This window comes from Leucoraja erinacea, chromosome 15 (genome assembly GCF_028641065.1).
Source record: "Leucoraja erinacea ecotype New England chromosome 15, Leri_hhj_1, whole genome shotgun sequence".
Lineage (NCBI taxonomy): Eukaryota > Metazoa > Chordata > Chondrichthyes > Rajiformes > Rajidae > Leucoraja > Leucoraja erinaceus.
The window spans coordinates 2,640,468-2,661,336 of record NC_073391.1 but is presented as its reverse complement, the minus strand read 5'-3'; the positions used below and the strand labels follow the sequence as shown (position 1 = coordinate 2,661,336).

The 20,869-nt window shown below is 44.1% G+C and overlaps 1 protein-coding gene across 4 annotated transcripts in view; it reads left to right on the top strand.

Moving 5' to 3' along the window:
• The window catches only part of plce1 (phospholipase C, epsilon 1), a 503,016-nt gene that overhangs the window by 230,009 nt on the left and 252,138 nt on the right, over positions 1-20,869 (top strand). For all 4 annotated transcript variants that reach the window (XM_055646596.1, XM_055646594.1, XM_055646593.1 and 1 more), the window contains exon 3: positions 7,441-7,726. In XM_055646596.1, coding sequence (XP_055502571.1) covers positions 7,441-7,726 — 286 coding nt within the window. The remainder of the gene's footprint in view (positions 1-7,440; positions 7,727-20,869) is intronic.

The window sequence follows — 20,869 nt, the reverse complement described above, 5'->3', positions numbered from 1 at the left end:
TTGATTGGGGACGATCAGCCATGATCACATTGATTGGCCTCCTCCTGCACCTATGTTTCTATGTTTCTATATTTCTAATTTCAGTAACATACAACTCACAATGCTGAGTGAAGCTGGCCATTTAGTCCAACTGGGTTGTGCTGGCACTTTGCATCAAAGCAAGTCCATCCACTACTCTTTGTCCTACTCGTCTCCTCCTTCCTGCTCATGCCTACATTTCCCATCCAGTTATCTTAATGCAAACTATATGGCAACAAATTCCACATTCTAAACACCCTGGACAAATAAGCTCATGCTGAATTTCATATAAGGTTTGTTTGTAACCATCTTGTGTTTCTAAGTGCAAAACAAATCCAGAATAACTGGAAATAGGAATCTTTAGTATTTCTACTTCTAGAATCCTGGTCAGATTCCCACTCCTAGTCCCACAATGTATCGCCACTTGAAGCAGAACACCCTCTTTACATGAATGGACACAGATATAATTGTCACAAAAGCCGAACCGTGACACCTCAAAATTAGATTGTCAGTGTAGTTTAGTATAGTTTAGTTTAGAGCTACAGTGCAGAAACAGGCCCCTCCGCACCAACCAGTGATCCTTGCACATTAACACTATTCTACACACACTAGAGACAATTTATATGTCTACCAAGCCAATTTACCCACGTACCTGTACGTCTTTGGAGTGTGGGAGGAAACCGAAGATCTTGGAGAAAACCCACACTGTCACTGAGAGAACGTACAAACTTCATACAGACAGCACCAGTAGTCGGGATCAAACCCGGGTCTCTGGTGCTGCAAGCGCTGTAAGGCAGCACCTCTACCGCTGCGCCACCATGATCACCCTGTAGTAGCAGTAATAGTTCATGCGGAAATAAGAGTCGTTTTTTAATTTGGATGTACAACCATTTATTATTTTTAATGTATCCAACATATCTGGTTAAGCCCTGTCCCACTGTACGAGTTCAAGAGTTCTCCCGACACCCTCTTCAAGGGCCTTGTAAACCAGACAAAAGTATATTATACATGGTTCACACAAGAGGCCCAACCAGAGATTTGTTAAAGTTCAGCTTGACTTATTTGTTTTTTCAAGTCAAGCCACTTTTATTTCTATAGCACATTTAAAAAACAACTCTCGTTGGCCAAAGTACTTTACATTGGTGGAGGTACTAACATTATACAACAGTGGTTCATAAATTTTGTAGGGAAGTCTCTCTTGACAAAATTAAGTGTCATATATATACTTGCATAATTGACAATTTGCCTTGACCCTTTGAAAATACTTTTCAAATAAGCAACTGTTGTAGCCACAACCCTTTCCCGACCCCCCCATACACTCAGCACCTGGTTGGGAAGGTCTTCAAAAGGGTTATTAAAGAAAGTGTTGAACAATGTGATGAAGGTGTGTGGATGAGAAGTTTGTCAGTGATTGGAGAAGTGGCTATGAGTTCATTAAATCATTGTGATGTACGGAGAATTTAATGGATTTGTGTAATTGATGGTTGCAGTGGATTCAAAGGGCATGTTGCCGTCCTGTCTAATTCCATGGCTATCAGCTCACACGTTGCCAGAAATGTACCCGAAATCCCAGCTGTTATCAGGGTCAGAAATATGTATAAAAACAGGATGAAATGATCTAAAACAGCTGAAAGAATATTGTTTTGACGATTGCTAGAAAGAATGCTGAAGAAGGGTTTCGGCCCGAAACATTGCCTATTTCCTTTGCTCCATAGATGCTGCCGCACCCGCTGAGTTTCTCCAGCACTTTTGCCTATCTCCGCTAGAAAGAAATGCTTGTAAATGTAATTGCAGGTTCACCAGACGCGGATGATTGTAAATTGTGTTCAGGAGATTGCTATCTAAGGGGCTAGTGGCATCAAGTGATATGGGGAGAAGACAGGCATGGGTTAAATGCTGAAATAAGAGTCGTTTTTTACTTTGGATGTACAACCATTTATTATTTTTAATGTATCCAACATATCTGATGATATAATGGCATATCTGGTTAAGCCCTGTCCCACTGTACGAGTTCAAGAGCTCTCCCGAGTTTGCCCTGATTCGAACTCGGAGATTGACGGTAATGGCCGCTCGTAGGTACTCAGGGCTCTCGTGGACATTTTTCAACATGTTGAACAATCTTCACGAGTCTTCCCGAACTTACTGCGTTCCCCAAGTACTTGCCTGTTAGCGTTACGAGCCGCTAAGAGACGTCCCCGTGCTCCGATGTACCCTCTACGTACATGCTACGTGCTTCCATAAGTTTGATTATTTTTTTAAACTCGGGTGAGCTCTTGAATGAACTCGTACAGTGGGACAGGGCTTTAACTGTCCGTTGAGTATGTGATTTTGTAGAGTTTAACAAGTGTTACACAACAAAGAGATAGGAAAGCAAATACATGTGCACTTCCTTCCCCAATAGTGCAATTTGGACATGTCCAATACAGGTTAATACATTCAACAAACAGAGAGAGAGAAAATGATACATCACAAACATTTGGACTATTTTTTAATTTAAAGGCAGAGAACAGTTTTAATGTATTGCCTTTATTAGTCACTCTGGTTAATTAGACATTGAAATTAAATGTATAATTGGCAGTTTCTTGTGCCATGATCTCTGTGTTAGTGATTTTATTTACCACATTGCAACAAAGTGCTGGAGTAACTCAGCGGGTCAGGCAGCATCTCTGGAGAACATGGATAGGTGATGTTTCGGGTCGGGATCCTTCCTCAGACGTAACTTCAATTTAATTAAGGCAGTTTGGTAATTTAATGCAGTCTCATTCCTTTTCTACAATAAGGAACGATTGTTTGGATGTTCAGCAAAGGGCTTTATTTTATAATTAATGAGTCATTTGTGGCATTCTTATGGAAAGTTATAAGCTCAGTGTGTGAGTCAGTTGACACAAGGTTCCGTGGGAGTAAAAGGGCAATTTTTATCAGTGTGGTTGCAATCCTAATTGAGAATGTATAGAGAATAATTATGAAGGTAACGTCTATCAATAATGCAAAGATTTGCTACTGAACCCGTCCTCCTGCAACCCTCAAGATTTTCATACCCAGAGGAAATGCTGAATCTTTTTCGCAAATGATTAAATGTTGATTGCTTTTACGCAAAGCAAATTTTCAAGAATAATGAGTGTTTAATTGTCTTAAATAGCCACCAATCAGCCCATGGAAACCACCCTGCCTGATGTTATCTGTTGCTAGCCCTGATTTAACCATATAACCATATAACAATTACAGCACGGAAACAGGCCATCTCGGCCCTACAAGTCTGCGCCGAACAACTTTTTTTCCCTTAGTCCCACCTGCCTGCACTCATACCATAACCCTCCATTCCCTTCTCATCCATGTGCCTATCCAATTTATTTTTAAATGATACCAACGAACCTGCCTCCACCACTTCCACTGGAAGCTCATTCCACACCGCTACCACTCTCTGAGTAAAGAAGTTCCCCCTCATGTTACCCCTAAACTTCTGTCCCTTAATTCTGAAGTCATGTCCTCTTGTTTGAATCTTCCCTATTCTCAAAGGGACAAGCTTGTCCACATCAACTCTGTCTATCCCTCTCAGCATTTTAAAGACCTCTATCAAGTCCCCCTTAACCTTCTGCGCTCCAGAGAATAAAGACCTAACTTATTCAACCTTTCTCTGTAACTTAGTTGTTGAAACCCAGGCAACATTCTAGTAAATCTCCTCTGTACTCTCTCTATTTGTCCTGATCCTTTCTTGTTTTCAGTTCCAACCCCCTACAATCATTCTGAAGAAGGGTCCCACCAGAGATGCTGCCTGGGCAGATGAGTTACTCCAGCATTTTGTGTCTAACTTTGTCTTTAATGGTCACATACACCAATTATTGAACAATGAGATTCTTACTTGCTGTGGCCTGTAAATGCAATAACACACAGATAAATATATAATGATCAAAAATACATGGAAAAAGAAGCATAGCAACATAGAAAATAGGTGCAGGAGGAGGCCATTCGGCCCTTCGAGCCAACACCGCCATTCATTGTGATCATGGCTGATCGTCCCCAATCAATAACCCGTGCCTGCCTTCTCCCCATATCCCTTGATTCCACTAGCCCCTAGAGCTCTATCAAACTCTCTTAAATCCATCCAGTGATTTGGCCTCCACTGCCCTCTGTGGCAGGGAATTCCATAAATTCACAACTCTCTGGGTGAAAACGTTTTTTTGCACTTCCGTCTTAAATGGCCTCCCCTTCATTCTAAGACTGTGGCCCCTGGTTCTGGACTCGCCCAACATTGGGAACATTGTTCCTGCATCTAGCTTGTCCAGTCCATTAACTTAATAAATGTATACTAGGTGACTATAATAGTGGCAATCTGAAGTTAGTAATACAATCAAAGCTATGGTCCATTGAAGATCATACTTGGTGATGTCACTGTTGTGTGGTGTTCAAGAGCCTGATGGCTTATTTTGTCTCATTTGTAGGTGCAGTTTTGCATTGATAAAGGTGTAGGTTTTGGGTTTTGTGACCCTTTCCCAATTATCAGATGAAATTCACTTTAGACACACTTCAAGTCGGAAGTAAATAGAATCTTCATTTCATTTGTCAAATTCAACAACCTGGAGCTCAATGCTCTTAAGACAGTGGAATTGATTGTAGACTTTAGGAGAGCTCCCCCTCCCCTCACCCCATTCACCATCAACAACACCACAGTCACATCTGTGGAGTCATTTAAGTTCCTTGGAACCAGCATCTCCAAGGACCTTAAATGGGGGGCTACCATCGACTCCACAGTCAAAAAGGCACAACAGAGGATGTACTTCCTGCGACAGCTGAGGAAGCACAATCTGCCACAGGCAATGATGGTCCAATTCTACACGGCCATCGTAGAGTCTGTCCTCGCCTTCTCCATCATGGTCTGGTTTGGCTCAGCCACCAAGCACGACACCTGGAGGCTGCAGCGAATCGTCCGATCAGCTGAGAAGGTTATTGGCTGCAACCTTCCCTCCATTGATGAACTGCTCACTGCAAGGGCCAGGAAGTGAGCGGGCAAGATCATCTCTGACCCCTCTCACCCTGGCCACAGACTCTTTGAATCACTTCCCTCTGGAAAGCGACTCCGGACTGTCAAAGCTGCCACAGCCAGACATAAAAACAGTTTTTATCCACGAGTAGTTGCTCTACTCAAGACCAAAAATCTGTAGCCTCCTTTTGCTCTGGTATTTTATTTAATTCACACATTTAGTCGATAATGTTTTATTATTAATGTTTAATGTTTTATGTGTCATTCCTAACTGTCACTGTATGTCATGTTGTCACATTACTGGGCGGAGCACCAAGGCAAATTCCTTGTATGTGAATACTTAGCCAATAAACTTCATTCATTCATTTAGAACTGGGAAGCATTTTATTTCATCTTCTTGATGGACTTAAAATGTTTTCAAAAATAATCAGACAGTGCTCTTCTGTGCTTATACTGTCATCCTCCAGGTTTATTAACCCACTCTACCAAATACTTGGCCCCAGTGAAATATTCTTAAGGACCTGTCCCACTCAGGCGATTTTTTAGGCGACTACAGGCGACTAGGCTGTTGCCACATGGTCGCTGGGGTGTCGCCTGTAGGGTCGTGAGTCGTCTCCTCAGTCGCCCAAAGAGTCGTAGTGTCTTTCTGGTCACCGCTGGATTTTCAACATGCTGAAACATTTTTGGAGACAGGCGACGGCAGTGGGTTTGACGCCAATGAGCGTAGCGTGACTTCTCCTGACGTAGGTGCTGTTGTAGTTGTTGCTGGGCGAAGTAGGTTGTCGCCAAGTTAACGTAGATTGTCGCCGGTGCTGACTTTGGGTTTTTTTGTTGTTATAGTCATGATTCTATTTCAAATTTTACGTGGCAGGCGGGGTCCAGTCACCAGTTTTTCGGCGACCTGCTACCACTATGACAGTCGCCGGCAGTCGTCTAAAAATAGCGCAAGTGAGGCAGGCCAATTAGGGTGGTGAATGCAGAAGAATTAGGGATAAACAACTGAGTAATCTTAACTAATGGTTTCATTCTGATTGTGATCTTATGGAGTTTGATATACAGTTGATGAACAGATAAAAAAGGGAAACAAACATTTGTGTACCTAATTTTCCAATATGCTAAAATGATACATCATTTTTGTTCAGTAGTTTAGTTTAGTGTAGGGATACAGCGAGGAGACAGGCCCTTCGGCCCATCGATACCACACTGACTAGCGATCCCCGCACACTAACTATCTTACACACACTTGGGACAATTTTTGACATTTACACCAAGCCAATTAACATACAAACCTGCATGTCTTTGGAGTGTGGGAGGAAACCGAAGATCTCGGAGAAAACCCACGCAGGTCACTGTGAGAACGTGCAAACTCCGTACAGCCAGCACCCGTAGTCAGGATTGAACCTGAGTCTCTGGCGCAGTAAGGAAGCAACTCTACCGCTGCGCCACCGTGCAGTCCCGGTACTAGATCAAACCTCTCATGATCATATAATTTTGCACAGAATTTGCTTAAAGATTAAAAAATTAAAATGTTGATAAAGATAAATTTAACAGCATGATGTTGTTTTTCTCGAACCATGCATCCAAGGTTATATTGGCAATTTATACATTTGAGATCTTTACCTGATTGCATAAGCAAGAACATTATCCCTCTCAGCAATCCCTCTCTCAATCTCTGAGCCAAACCTCTAAATCAGAGCTTTGGTAATTGATTTGTTTAGCTCAAATGTATTATTTGGCATTTAAAAAAAATCTATAAACAAATTGCTAAGATTTTTCTTTCCAGTCCTTGGATATGACACAAAAATGTTGCCCCAGTGAGTTGCTCAGAAAATTAAAAGGGCAAGGGTTTAGATTGTTTGCTCTCAGCTCAATTAGTTAAGAATCTCATCGAAAAATCAGAAGAGTCTGGGTCACTTTCCAGGGCAGAGAGAGAGTAAACCTTCAATACTTGTGGGAACTGAGTAGTACAAAAGGCCTTTTCATACCTTTTAGCCTTTAAGTTTAGTTTACTTCAGAGATACAGCATGGAAACAGGCCCTTCGGCCCACCGAGTCCACACCAACCAGCGATCCCTGCACATTAACACTACCCTACACACACACACACACACGGGACAATTAACACTTAAACAAAGCCAATTAACCAACAAACCTGTAAGTCCTTGGAGCGTGGGAGGAAACCGAAGATCTCGGGGGAGAACGTACAAACATTGTACAGACAGCACCCGTAGTCGGGATTGAACCCGGATCTCTGGCGCTGCATTCGCTTTAAGCCAGCAACTCTACCGCTGCGCCACCTTGCTGTCTCACTACCCATTTATTAAAGATAAGGAAAATAAGCATTAAAAATACATGGCTAATGGTATTCTGCTTTCCAGTCTTATTTAACAACCAAAATATATTTCAAGATTGTGTAGTGATCCATTGATGTAATTTGTTTTACAGATTCATTGTACACTGAAGGGAGCAGGGACTGTAGAATCACACCACCACCTTCTGCATCCTTCGAGAAAGATATTGGCTTCGACAATCACCATTGCAAGCTGGGGAGGAGGAGCTTGCCTCAAACTATGTACTGATAATCTTGCGCCTAAGATACGTGCCACCTTCTACAGGACCTGTGTCTCTGACCACGTGGCTGGTGCTCTGCTTGAAGCAACTGCAGTCACTGCGACAAGGAACACACTGCTGAGTCCTACAGGGGTGCCCGCAGGCAGAGCAATGCTTAAAGGTACGTGCCAGAAATGACTGGGGCCTTAAGACTATTAAGGAGAAATAAAACCGTCAAATTGGGTTTAATGAAGTACGGTTAGGAAATGTTTTCTATAATATGTTTGAGCGTTTGACAGCACTGGGCCTTTACTGACTGGAGTTTAGAAGGATGATCATTGAAGCTTACTGAATAGTGAAAGGCTTGGATACAGCAGATATGCAGAAGTTGTTTTCACTAGTGGGAGAGTCTAGGACAAGAGGTCAAAGCCTCAGAATTAAAGGACGTTCCTTTAGGAAAGAGATGAGGAGGAATTTCTTTAGTCACAGGGTGGCGAGTCTGTGGAATTCTTTGCCACGGAAGGCTGTGGAAGCCAAGTCAATTATATATTTAAGGCAGAGATAGATAGATTCTTGATTAGTATGGGTGTCAGGGATTAGGGGGAGAATGGGGTTAGGAGGGAGAGAAATATCAGCCATGATTGAATAGCGGAATAGACTTGATTGGCCGAATTACCTAATTCTGCCCCAATCACTTATGACCTTATGACCTGATATCATGTTTTTGAAAAAGTTAATGACCGCAATTTAATTCACTGACAATCCCAAACAGTGAGACTTCAAAAAACTAATGTTTATTTTGTTTGCAAATTGAACCACTTATGTCTGAAGCATGAAAGCCACCCCATAATGTTCTTAACGGCTGTTTAGATTTTCATTCCTGCCATCAGTGAATTGCAGTGAAGAGCAATCTACCTACAGTTTTGTCAAAGATGCTGATGTGTCTGGTATTAGTGAAGAATTATGCTAGACGTCTTGCCCAAACAGAACTAAGAAGTGTTCAAATCTATTAATGAAATGACAGGTGGAATTTATTCTGACACATTTCTATTTTGTGTGTGAAGTTTCTATTATAGAGTGGAGGTATTGACATCTTTATATTTTTGAGAACATTGAGAGCAAAGCAGCCCAGAAAAGATGAGGATTGAAATTCGCTAAGTTTAGTTTAGTTTAGTTTAGAGATACAGCGCAGATACAGGCTCTCCAGCCCTTCCTTCCATGAAGCCAATTTTCTATCCAGTCAGCTACCTCTTCCTGGATTCCATTCTTCCAGAGCAGCCTACCATGTGGAACATTATCAAACTCTTTATTTTATTGACCCGAGATTTCAGCAATTTAAGGTGGTTTGATGAGGAGAGGAATAACATTTTATAACTCAGAGAATGTTCCGGCAGCGTTGACTAAGTAGTTGGGACCAAGTTTTGGAGCACTGTTGCCAATTTTGACAAGTTCTTATCGAAATGCCAGTGAGTGATTCTCGAGTTGGAAGGAACTGCAGATGCTGGTTTACTCAGAAGAGATGTACAAAATGCTGGAGTAACTCAGCAGGACAGGCAGCATCTCTGAATTGAAGGAAATGGGTGACGTTTCGGGTGGAGGCCCTTCTTCAGACTGAAAATCAGGGGAAAACAAAACTAGAGAAATGGAAAGGGTAGGGTGTGAAAATGACAGCTCACAGTAGACAATAATAAGGAAATGTAGAACGGTTCATTGTTGGCTGAGGGGAAGGTGACATCAGAAATCAGTGAAACTAGTCGAAGAACTAGGGTGATGGAGTGACAAAGAAAAACAGTATAAATATTGATTTCTATAACTTCAAGTAACCCTTGGTTTCCCTCTCATTTAAACAAAATGTTTGAAGTTGACAAGCCAGAGTAACCAGTATAAATATTGATTTCTATAACTTCAAGTAACCCTTGGTTTCCCTCTCATTTAAACAAAATGTTTGAAGTTGACAAGCCAGAGTAACCAGGAGAACATTCCTAGTTCTTGCTTGCACTGTGTATGGATGTCCATAAAGGCAAATTGTGTCCTCTGATGGAAGATGCCCTTTTTAAATGCCGGGTCCAACAAGGGAGCATAGAGCCACTGCAATGGGAAAGTTAGCAAATCTGAAGTCTTCCCCAGTAAGGATTGTGTTAACACACCTGGCTTGCTTGCACTGTGTATGGATGTCCGACGTCAGTTCAGTTTTAACTTAGTTTAGTTTAGAGATACAGCGTGGAAACAGGCCCTTCGGCCCACCGAGTCCGCTCTGTAAGCACTGTAAGGCAGCAACTCTACCGCTGTGCCACCGTGCAGGCCTGGTTGAACACCCACCCAAGAGGCAAAATGGAGGATTAGCGATGGTGTCCCAGGAACTTCAAGGGAGTGGGTTTAAGCTCTTTGATTCAAAATGACTATCATAGAATCTTGTTATTCACAGTGATAAGAACAATTAGACATCAAAAGAATATAAATGACTATTCAGAATTCAATTAATTTAACTACTTCAATGTAAATAATTGTTCGTTATATTTAAATCATGTGTTATTTTGCAGTGTTCCCTCCAGAAACTGTTGTTACTATTGAACAATAGCAGTTTGTACTCGCGTAATGCCTTTAGCAAACCAGGAAGTATTTTAGTCGTTGATTTGCATAATTGATGGGATAATAATTAATTTGAACTGTAAATGCAATGCTTCATCTAAAAGATATTTTTTTAATGACATCCGAAGACAGGATGTTTCGTGTTTCTTTTTAGTTTTAAAGTGTTTCAAAATGCATGAGCAAATTCATCGTTTTTTGACGGAAAGTTTTATGGGATAAATTCAATTTCTGTTTAAAGATAGTATTTTAAGCTCGCCGGAGCATCTGTCAAAACAAATGCTGTGGCAATCATGAATGGGAAATCTACCCATGATCTGCAGCCTCGCTTCATGCTGCGGTCAAGCAGTATCCAAGAATGACGACTTGTTCTGAACTAGTAATCTGTCGATCCCACGCTCCCAGGAAGGCAAACACTCTTAAAGAGAACATGGATCAGAGAATCAGCTGGACCCTGCAGCAGACATTCCATGCGAGTAGCTCTGTACTGCCAATTGGGAATTGCACTTTAAATATCTGTTCCCAGACTGACTCAGACATGCAACGAGAGGTGGCTGACAAATGCTAATGTTTGCAAATAGCTTTTGGCAAACAAGTTTTGTAATATCAAAGACCACTTACCTGATCTCCCGGTTGTTTAACGCTTTAACTCCCCCTCCCAGTCCCAGGGCTGCCAACATTGGGTGAGAGTTGAGAGTGAGAAATTGCGAGGGAGAGTGTGGGAGGGGGTGTTCGTCCCTCCCATAGTAGGCTCCGGTGGCGGCACTCACCCGGTCCGCTCCTGGCTCCGGGCCGGGGTTAAAACTCCATGGGGTGTGGACAGAGCGGTCGAGGACATAGAGCCGCCGGAGGTGAGGGTGGGAGGTGTGTGCCGTGCCTCAGGGAGGAAGGGGGAGGGGGGTTGGTGCTGGGACCACCACCGCCGTGTATCACCTATCACACCATCTGCATAGGAGAAACTAAACTATTTTTATTTCCCCCCAAATCATCCCGCAGGCCGGTAGTTTGATAGCCCTGCTTTTAACCAATCCCCTCTAGTGCTTGAATCACATATCCTGGGAAAAATACTATGCATTCTCCTGATATTCCCCCCATGGTATTTACTCACCTCTAAAACAATTTTTGCTTTATTTTGAACTTTCAGCACCCGCAGATATTTGAGCGTGAGAAATGTTGTGATCAGCGTGAGACCATGAGAATTTTGTGAAATGCGCGAGTCTCACGCTCAATGCGTGAGAGTTGGCAGCCCTGCTAATAATGCAAACATTTTATGCAAGTTCCAATTGTTTGGACAAAAATCACTTATTACTGCTTTATAACAGTTAAGTTACTTTAAGACCATTTCAGAAATGATGGCACTCAACAAACAATCAACTAACAAATTAAAGCAAACTAAAAATAAATAACACGTCCCGTTCCTGATTCACCTGCCCCGACCCTGCGAAAACGAATTTAAATAAAAATGTGGTTTTTCGGCTTTGAGCGTGAGAGTTGGCAGCCCTGTCTAAGGCCAGGATGTGACAACAGATGCACAGGGAGACACATACACATTCTGTCAAGGAAGACACACAAACAGTTGGCAGCCCTGTCTCAGGGAGACACACACACAAAGGAAGACACACATACATACACAGGACGACACACATACACACACCACACACTCACACACACACACACACACACACACACACACACACACACACACACACACACACACACACACACACACACACACACACACACACACACACACACACACACACACACACACACAGGGAGACAGACACACACACACAGATACAGACACACACACACACACACAGACACACACACACACACACACACACACACACACACACACATACAGGGAGACAGACACACACACACACAGGGAGACAGACACACACACGCACAGAGAGACAGACAGACACACACACAGGGAGACTTTAGGAAGGAAATGAGGAGGAATTTCTTTAGTCAGAGGGTGGTGAATCTGTAGAAATCATTGCCACAAAAGTCTGTGGAGGCCGTCAATGGATATTTTTAAGGTAGAGATTGATAGATTCTCAATCAGTACGGGTATCAGGGGAGAAGGCAGGAGAATGGGGTTAGGAGGGAGAGATAGATCAGCCATGATTGAATGGCAGAGTAGACGATGGGCCAAATGGCCTAAAGCCCCCTGTCCCACTTAAGAGATTTTTTCGGCGACTGCAGACAACTAGGCCATCGCCACATGGTCGCGGGGTAATGCCTGTATGGTCCTGAGTAGTCTCCTCAAGTCGCCTAAAGAGTTGTAAAGGGTCTGTCCCACTTACGCGATGTTTTTTCGGTGACTGCAAGCACCAGTCATAGTCGCAACAGGTCGCCGAAAATGTTCAACATGTTGAAAATCCAGCGGCGACCAGAAAAAGGTGCGACTCTTTGGGCGACCACTCACAACCATACAGGCGTCACCCCGCGACATTTAGTCAGCATTTTACGGCAACCTGCTATGACTGTGACAGTCGCTGGCAATCGCCGAAAAAAATCACCTGACTGGGACAGTCCCATAATTCTTCTCATATAACTTATGATTGCCTGTAAACATGAATCCTCTATGCGCAAATTAACAAAAGGTATTTCCTCAGTGATTCTGCTTTTGAAAAGAGTTTTCAAAGTGGAGCTCGCTGATTGCTGTTGTGAATTACTGTGGAGGAAGACTGAGGGAGGGGGTGGGGTGGCAGAGGAGTGAAGTGGGACGAGAATGATCTGATGGGGAAGTCAGGAAGATGACCCATATTGAAGCAACGACCAAGAAAGCACACCAACGCCTCAACTTCCTTAGAAGGCTTAGGAAGTTTGGCATCTCCCCTACAACTCTCGCCAACTTCTACAGATGCACCGTAGAGAGCGTTTTATCGGGATGCATCACAGCTCGGTTTGGGAACAGCTCCATCCAAGACCGCAAGAAATTGCCGCGAATTGTGGACGCAGCCCAGACCATCACACAAACCAACCTCCCTTCCATTGACTCCATTTATACCTCACGCTGCCTCGGCAAGGCCAGCAGCATAATCAAGGATGAGTCGCACCCTGGCCACTCCCTCTTCTCCCCTCAAAGGTATAGAAGTGTGAAAACGCACACCTCCAGATTCAGGAACAGTTTCTTCCCAGCTGTTATCAGGCAACTGAATCATCCTACCACAACCAGAGTGCAGTCCTGAACTACTATCTACCTCTTTTGTGACCCTCAGACTATCCTTGATTGGACTTTGCTGGCTTTACCTTGCACTAACCATATATAACCATAAACGCACTAAAAGTTATTCCCTTATCATGTATCTATACACTGTGAATGGATCGATTGTAATCATGTATTGTCTTTCTGCTGACTGGCGAGCACGCAACAAAAAGCTTTTCACTGTACCTCGGTACACGTGACAATAAAACTGATGGGGAAACTGATTGGGGAAGAATTGGTGAGAGGATCACAGTGAGTCTCAGGACTCTGGCAGAGAGTCGATCATTGACCATCATAACTTACAGAAATAACCTGTTTGTGGACGGTGACACCTTGGACTCACCATAGATGAGGGAAGTAAGTTTGAGTTTAGTTTAGGGACACAGTGCGGAAACAGGCCCTTCGGTCCACTAGGTCCGTGCCGACCACAATCCCCTACACACACTAGGGCCAATTTGTACAATTATACCAAGCCAATTAACCTGCAAACCTGCACGTCTTTGGAGTGTGGGAGGAAACCGAACATCTCTGAGAAAGCCCATGCAAATCATGGGGAAAATGTTCAAACTACGTACAGACAACACCCGTAGTCAGAATCTAACCCGAGTCTCTGGTGCTGTAAGGCAGTTACCCTGGTGGCACCAATAGCATCATTGAATTGTACAGTATTCAAACACATTCTTCAACCCACTTGTTCTATGCCGAGCACTGTGCCTACCTATACTAATCCCACTTTCCTGTTTATATTCCATAGCCCTCATGCCTTGCCCATTTTTGAGTACCTGTCTAGATGCTGCTTCAATGGTATTTTTCTTCCTGCCTCCACCATTCTGGATACCATCTCCTCTCCGTCTGAAAGAATTATCCCTCAAATCTTATTTGGGCCTCCCCCCTTTCACCTTAACCCGTGCCCTCTAGTTTCTCGAAAGGAGTCAGAAGAAGGGTCTCGACCCAAAACGTCACCTATTCCTTCGCTCCATAGATGTTGCCTCACCCGTTATGTTTCTCCAGCATTTTTGTCTACCTTAATCCTGTACCCTCTAGTTTTAGAAACTCCTGTAATAAGAAACAGTCACTTCCTATCTACCTGCTCATTGTTATATAGCTCTGTCAAATCCTCGCACAGCCTCCTTTGCTCAAGGGAAAACAGACCTAATAGACAATAGACAATAGGTGCAGGAGTAGGCCATTCGGCCCTTCGAGCCAGCTCCGTCATTCAATGTGATCATGGCTGATCATCCACAATCAGTACCCCGTTCCTGCCTTCTCCCCATATCCCCTGACTCCTGCTATTTTTAAGAGCCCTATCTAGCTCTCTCTTGAAAGCATCCAGAGAACCTGCCTCCACCACCCTCTGAGGCAGAGAATTCCACAGACTCACCACTCTCTGTGAGAAAAAGTGGTTCCTCGTCTCCGTTCTAAATGGCTTACTCCTTATTCTTAAACTGTGTGTGGCCCCTGGTTCTGGACTCCCCCAACATCGGGAACATGTTTCCTGCATCTAGCGTGTCCAAGCCCTTAAACAATCTTACCAATCCCACTTGATAAGGCCCAATGGCCTGTCCCACGTGATGCCCGCATGGTGCGTGCTGACGTAGGCAGTGACGAGCGGTCGCACGCGCTCCCCAGGGTTTTTGGGATTCACGAAATCTTCCCGCGCCACCTGCGTGGCGCGAAAATACGCCCAAGTGAGCCAAGGCCCTTCACCCTCCAAGCCTGGTAGCATCCTCATGAATCTTTTATGCACTGCCTTGAGCTTAATCACTTCCTTCTTACCCCTCATATTCCTGAGCACATCATTTGTATCTGTGTCTGTATCTTAACGTACAATCACCATCACTGGTTGTAGCGTACGTTCGTAGGGTCATGTGCAAAGTCGCAAGTAATACTCTAAGCACTACCTAACCAATGCTTTGTCCAACTCTAACATTATGTCCCATCTCTTGTATTGAGTGCCCTGGCTCATGAAGGCAAGCATGCCATGCTACTTCCCTCACCACTGCATTCCCTTTTGCCAGAACTATGTACCTGTATCCCCAGATCTCCATTCAACAGCATTCCACAGATACCAAACATTCACTGTATATGTCCTCTCTCTGGTTTAACTTCCCAAAATGCAAACCTCTGTGCTTGTTTGAGTTAAATGCCATCAGCCATTCCCTTACCCACTTAAGATAGACACAAAAAGCTGGAGTAACTCAGCAGGGCAGGCAGCATTTCTGGAGTGAAGGAATAGGTGACGTTTCAGGTCGAGACTCTTACCCACTTGATTTCAATTCTGCGATAACCTCAGACAACCTTGTTCACTGTCCAGTAGATTAATTACAAGATGCCTCTTCCTTGGCTGAATATAATGGGTTTAGCATCTCAAAAAGCCTGAACAATCACAAATGTGTACTGACAGGCTGTAGCCTTGGCCTCCGTCGTGCTGGCATAGTTGACAGGGAGAGGAAATATTTTCAATTCATGGCAGATTTGTATTGTGCTGTCATCCACACAGCAGTCAATCGCAGCCCATGTTGTTTTGCAACCTGTTTCAAAATTCATTTTAAATTGGTTGAAATTCCCCTTTGTAATCATGAGGTTCTCCTGCACTGAATCGTACTGTAATATCATACCAGCCCCACTGAACTGCAGTATTCCTGAAAGAGTCAATAAATATTACAAATGATGGCTGATAGATGTAACCTACAATTTCCACAGATGCTGCTTTCAAAGGTTTTAAGTTTCCATCATGTGTGGAGAAGATGCTGACGTTTTAGACCCTGACTTATTCTTTGCATGTGTGTCCTTGAATATGAAAGACTGCCGAGCAACGTTCTCTCCGTATAAAGGACTGCAGTGTGACAGGTTTGCTGGCAGTGTGTATTGATTGATTTTTGTATCCATTTGTTCTCAACTGCACTGTGAAGGTAATTGATTGTGTTAGCAGCATGCATCAGAGACTTCATGTGCAGCTGTCCACAGCCAACGGCCAAAGGAGACGTTGCACAGCAACTTTTAAGACCATTTATTGTGGTATAGTGTGCTTGATCTAGTTTAGTTCAGTTTAGAGATACAGCGTGGAAACATGCCCTTTGGTACACCCAGTCCACGCTGACCAGCGATCCCCGCACGCTATCTTACCTTGGGACAATTTTACATTTAAACAACGCCAATCTGGAATCTTTGGAGTGCGGGATGATGCCAAGATCTCGGAGAAAACCCATGCAGTTCGCGGGGAGAACATGCAAGCTCCGTACAGACAGCACCCGTAAAGAGAGCATTGAGAGAACTAGATAGGGCTCTTAAAAATAGCGGAGTCAGGGGATATGGGCAGAAGGCAGGAACGGGGTACTGATTGGGGATGACCAGCCATGATCACATTGAATGGCGGTGCTGGCTCAAAGGGCCAAATGGCCTACTCCTGCACCTATTGTCTATTGTCTATTGTTTATTGTAGTCAGGATCGAACCTGGGTCCCTGGCGCTGCAAGCGCTGTCAGGCAGCAACTCTACCGCTGCGCCACCGTGCTTCAAGGGCAGCATCTTCCGATGCTTGTTTATTTTACAATACAGCTATATTGAACTGGTGATCAGAGACGTCGTAGGAAGGAACTGCAGTTGCTGATATAAACTGACGATAGACACAAAATGATGTCTATCTTGCTTACTTCATCACTATGTATTGGAGTAACTCAGCAGGTCAGGGAATATCTTTGGAAGACGTGGATAGGTGACCTTTCTTTAGATTCCAGCACTTTGTTTATTTTTTGTAAAACTAGAGTTCCTCGTGTCTGCATCTTCACCATTATTTAGCACCATTGTGTAAGGATGAAGGAGACTTCCTCCCCAGACTTATTTTGTCACTTGACACATTAAATATTGTGTCGATCCATAATTGTGGTGTGTGTATACTCAACCATCACGGGCAGTCACGGTGGCGCAGCTGTAGAGTTGCTGCCTTACAGCGAAGGCAGCGCCGGAGACCCGGGTTCGATCCCGACTACGGGTGCTGTCTGTACAGTTTGCACGTTCTTCCCGTGACCTGCGTGGGTTTTCTCCGAGATCTTCAGTTTCCTCCCACACTCCAAAGACATACAGGTTTGTAAGTTAATTGGCTTGGTAAATGTAAAATATTTCCCTAGTGGATGTAGGATAGTGTTAATGTGCGGGGATCGCTGGTCAGGGCGGACCCGGTGGGCCGAAACGGCCAGTTTCCGTGCTGTATCTCGAAACTAAACTAAAATGAAGGGTCTGGACCCAAAACGCCACCTATTCCTTCTCTCCAGAGATGCTGTCTGACCCGCTGAGTTACTTCAGCTTTTTGTGTCTATCTTCTGTTTAAACCAGCATCTGCAGTTCCTTCCTACACTATTTCAGGCGCCTGGGATTCCTGTCCTTTAGAACATCCATATTAATTACTTTGTCCCAGAAAAGATATTTCAATATTTAGAGGTGTCCTGTTCGTTACAGTGTTCACATTATACATGTGTAACTCAATGGAATCTTTTACCACTCAGAATATAGAAATAAACAATATCATTCTATCTATTAAAATTGGATTGAACCACCTTTACTATGGTTGATCTTAAAGGGCCTGTCCCACTTTCACGACCTAATTCACGACTTTTTTAACTCGTGGACATTTTTCAACAATTTGAAAAATCGCCCCAACCTACTTGATACCACGAGTACCTACGACTAGCATCACGGCCTGGTACGACCTACCCACGACCTCCTACGACCTCGTGACGACCATGCTGCGAATATGAGTCAAGGGCAAACTCGGCAGAGGTCGTGAATTAGGTCATGAAAGTGGGTCAGGCCCTTAGGAGTATAAAATAATTGATGTAGACACACATTGAGGTGGTCTGATCCAAAATGTCACCTATTCCTTTGCTCCAGAGAGTAAAGAACTCAGCTGCCAGTCCCGCTGAGATCCCCCAGCATTTTGTGTCATGGAGAGTCACAGAGTGTGGAAACAGGCCCTTCGGCCCAACTTGCCCACACCAGCCAACATTTCCCAGCTATACTAGTTCCACCTGCCAGCATTTGGTCCATATCTCTCCAAACCTGGCCTATCCATGTACCTGTCTAACTGTTTAAATGGTGGGATAGTCCCAGCCTCAACTACCTCCTCTGGCAGCTTGGTCCATACACCCACCACCCTATGTGTGAAAAAGTTACCCCTCAGATTCCTATTAAATCTTTTCCCCTTCACCTTAAACCTATGTCCTCTGGTCCTCAATTCCCCTACTCTGGGCAAGAGACTCTGTGCATCTACCCGATCTATTCCTCTCACGATTTTGTATACGATTCCTGGGATGGCAGGACTTTCATACGAAGAAAGACTGGATAGACTCGGCTTGTACACGCTAGAATTTAGAAGATTGAGGGGGGATCTTATAGAAACTTACAAAATTCTTAAGGGGTTGGACAGGCTAGATGCAGGAAGATTATTCCCGATGTTGGGGAAGTCCAGAACTAGGGGTCACAGTTTAAGGATAAGAGAGAAATCTTTTAGGACCGAGATGAGAAAAACATTTTTTACACTGAGAGTGGTGAATCTGTGGAATTCTCTGTCACAGAAGGTAGTTGAGGCCAGATCATTGGCTATATATAAGAAGGAGTTAGATGTGGCCCTTGTGGCTAAAGGGATCAGGGGGTATGGAGAGAAGGCAGAGATGGGATACTGAGTTGGATGATCAGCCATGATCATATTGAATGGCGGTGCAGGCTCGAAGGGCCGAATGGCCTACTCCTGCACCTATTTTCTATGTTTCTATGTTTCTATCTCCCCTCATTCTCCTGCACTCCAAGGAATAGAGTCCCAGCTTACTAATCCTCTGCCTATTGCTCAGACCCTCTATTAAATCACACCCTCCCGTAAATCTTCTCTGTACCCTTTCCAGCTTGACAACATCTTTCCTATAACACGGTGCCCAGAATTGATCACAACACAATAAACATATCAATAGATGAAAATACTGATGGACTTTGATTTTGGGAGATTACACTGAGTGGGTCTCTTAGTGAATGTCTGCTTCTTGCTGATGAATAAACACTGGTACTTCAACCTACTTCAGCACCTGAGTGACTTCAACCACAAGTTACAGCTAACATTCCTGCAGTTAACTTTTTATTGAAGCTTGGCTCCCATTCAGATGATTAGGACTCTGTGGATCTGCCATCTTGAGATGATGTGAGGCTGAAGTGTATAGATGCAAATGTACTCGGCCTCTGAGCTGAGGCCATTGTCCGATGCCTTTAAAGATGACGGTAAATCCAGAGAGGAGAGTGAGAGGTTTGGGGAATCATATGGTCTCATCTTGCTGATACCTTTAAGAATAAGGGGATAGGCCAGTGGGCAGGTGCTATAGACCACCTGCACGGGAAGAGAGACGCTCCCTCCCCCACGAGTCTCGAGCAGATGGGGCTCGTCAGCCTGGGAAGTCTAGGAGAGGGGAAAACTCCGATTTAAAACCTCCACTGCCTTGTGGCCATATCCAGTCATGGAAAAGGCTCCTGGAGTAAACCTCAATAAAATCCGGAGTCGGAGCCCCTAAGGCAGTTTGTCGTTGTCTACAACCTCGCTCTGGCAGCTCCTGCAACGGCACTGGTACCAAACTGTAACTGTTCTGCTGTTCCTTTGGATCGATCAGCGACGTGGAGAGGGGGGACGTGCTGCATGGGCAACAGCCTGTCCTCCATATGACATCGCCCAGGCTTGCATCCGACCAGGATGCATCACCCATGGTCAGTCATGACTGAGAGGGGCCTATTACAACCAGGCCATTTAGAACTGCGATGAGGAAAACCTTTCTCACCCAGAGAGTTGTGAATCTGTGGAACTCTTCGTCTCAGAAGGCAGTGGTGGCCGATTCACTAGGTGCATTCAAAAGAGAATTAGACAGAGTTCTAAGGGATATGGGGAGAAGGCAGGAACGGGGTACTGATTGTGGATGATCAGCCATGATCATATTGAATGGCGGTGCTGGCTTGAAGGGCAGAATAGCCTACTCCTGCACCTATTGTCCACGTATCTATGTATCGATGTACCTTTTTTGTGTTGATGTAATAACCGTCTTCAGTCTAAGCCCTCATCCTTAGCATTCAGATCAACATCCAGGGAAAGCACTGAACACAACATTTGTGGAGCATTTATTAATTCCTGTCCAACAAATGTGGGTTCTCCCCGTGATCGTGTGGGTTTTCTCCAGGGTTTTTGGTTTCCCCCCACACTCCAAAGAGGTACAGGTTTGTCGGTTAAATGGCTTGGTCTAAATGTAAATTGTCCCTAATGCGTGCAGGCTAGTGTGAATGTGCAGGGATCGCTGGCTGGGTGGGTCGAAGGACCGGTTTCCACACTGTATCTCTCAACGAAACTTAACTAAAAGTCTTTGTAGGAATGGCTGAATGAGAGAATAAATGATATGAAATACGAGTAGGTCGTGTGCATATCCAGGTGAATTTGAGCAAGTTTCAAATGCGATTTTGAACGATATAGAAGCTCGCATGAACTGCAGAGTTACATATT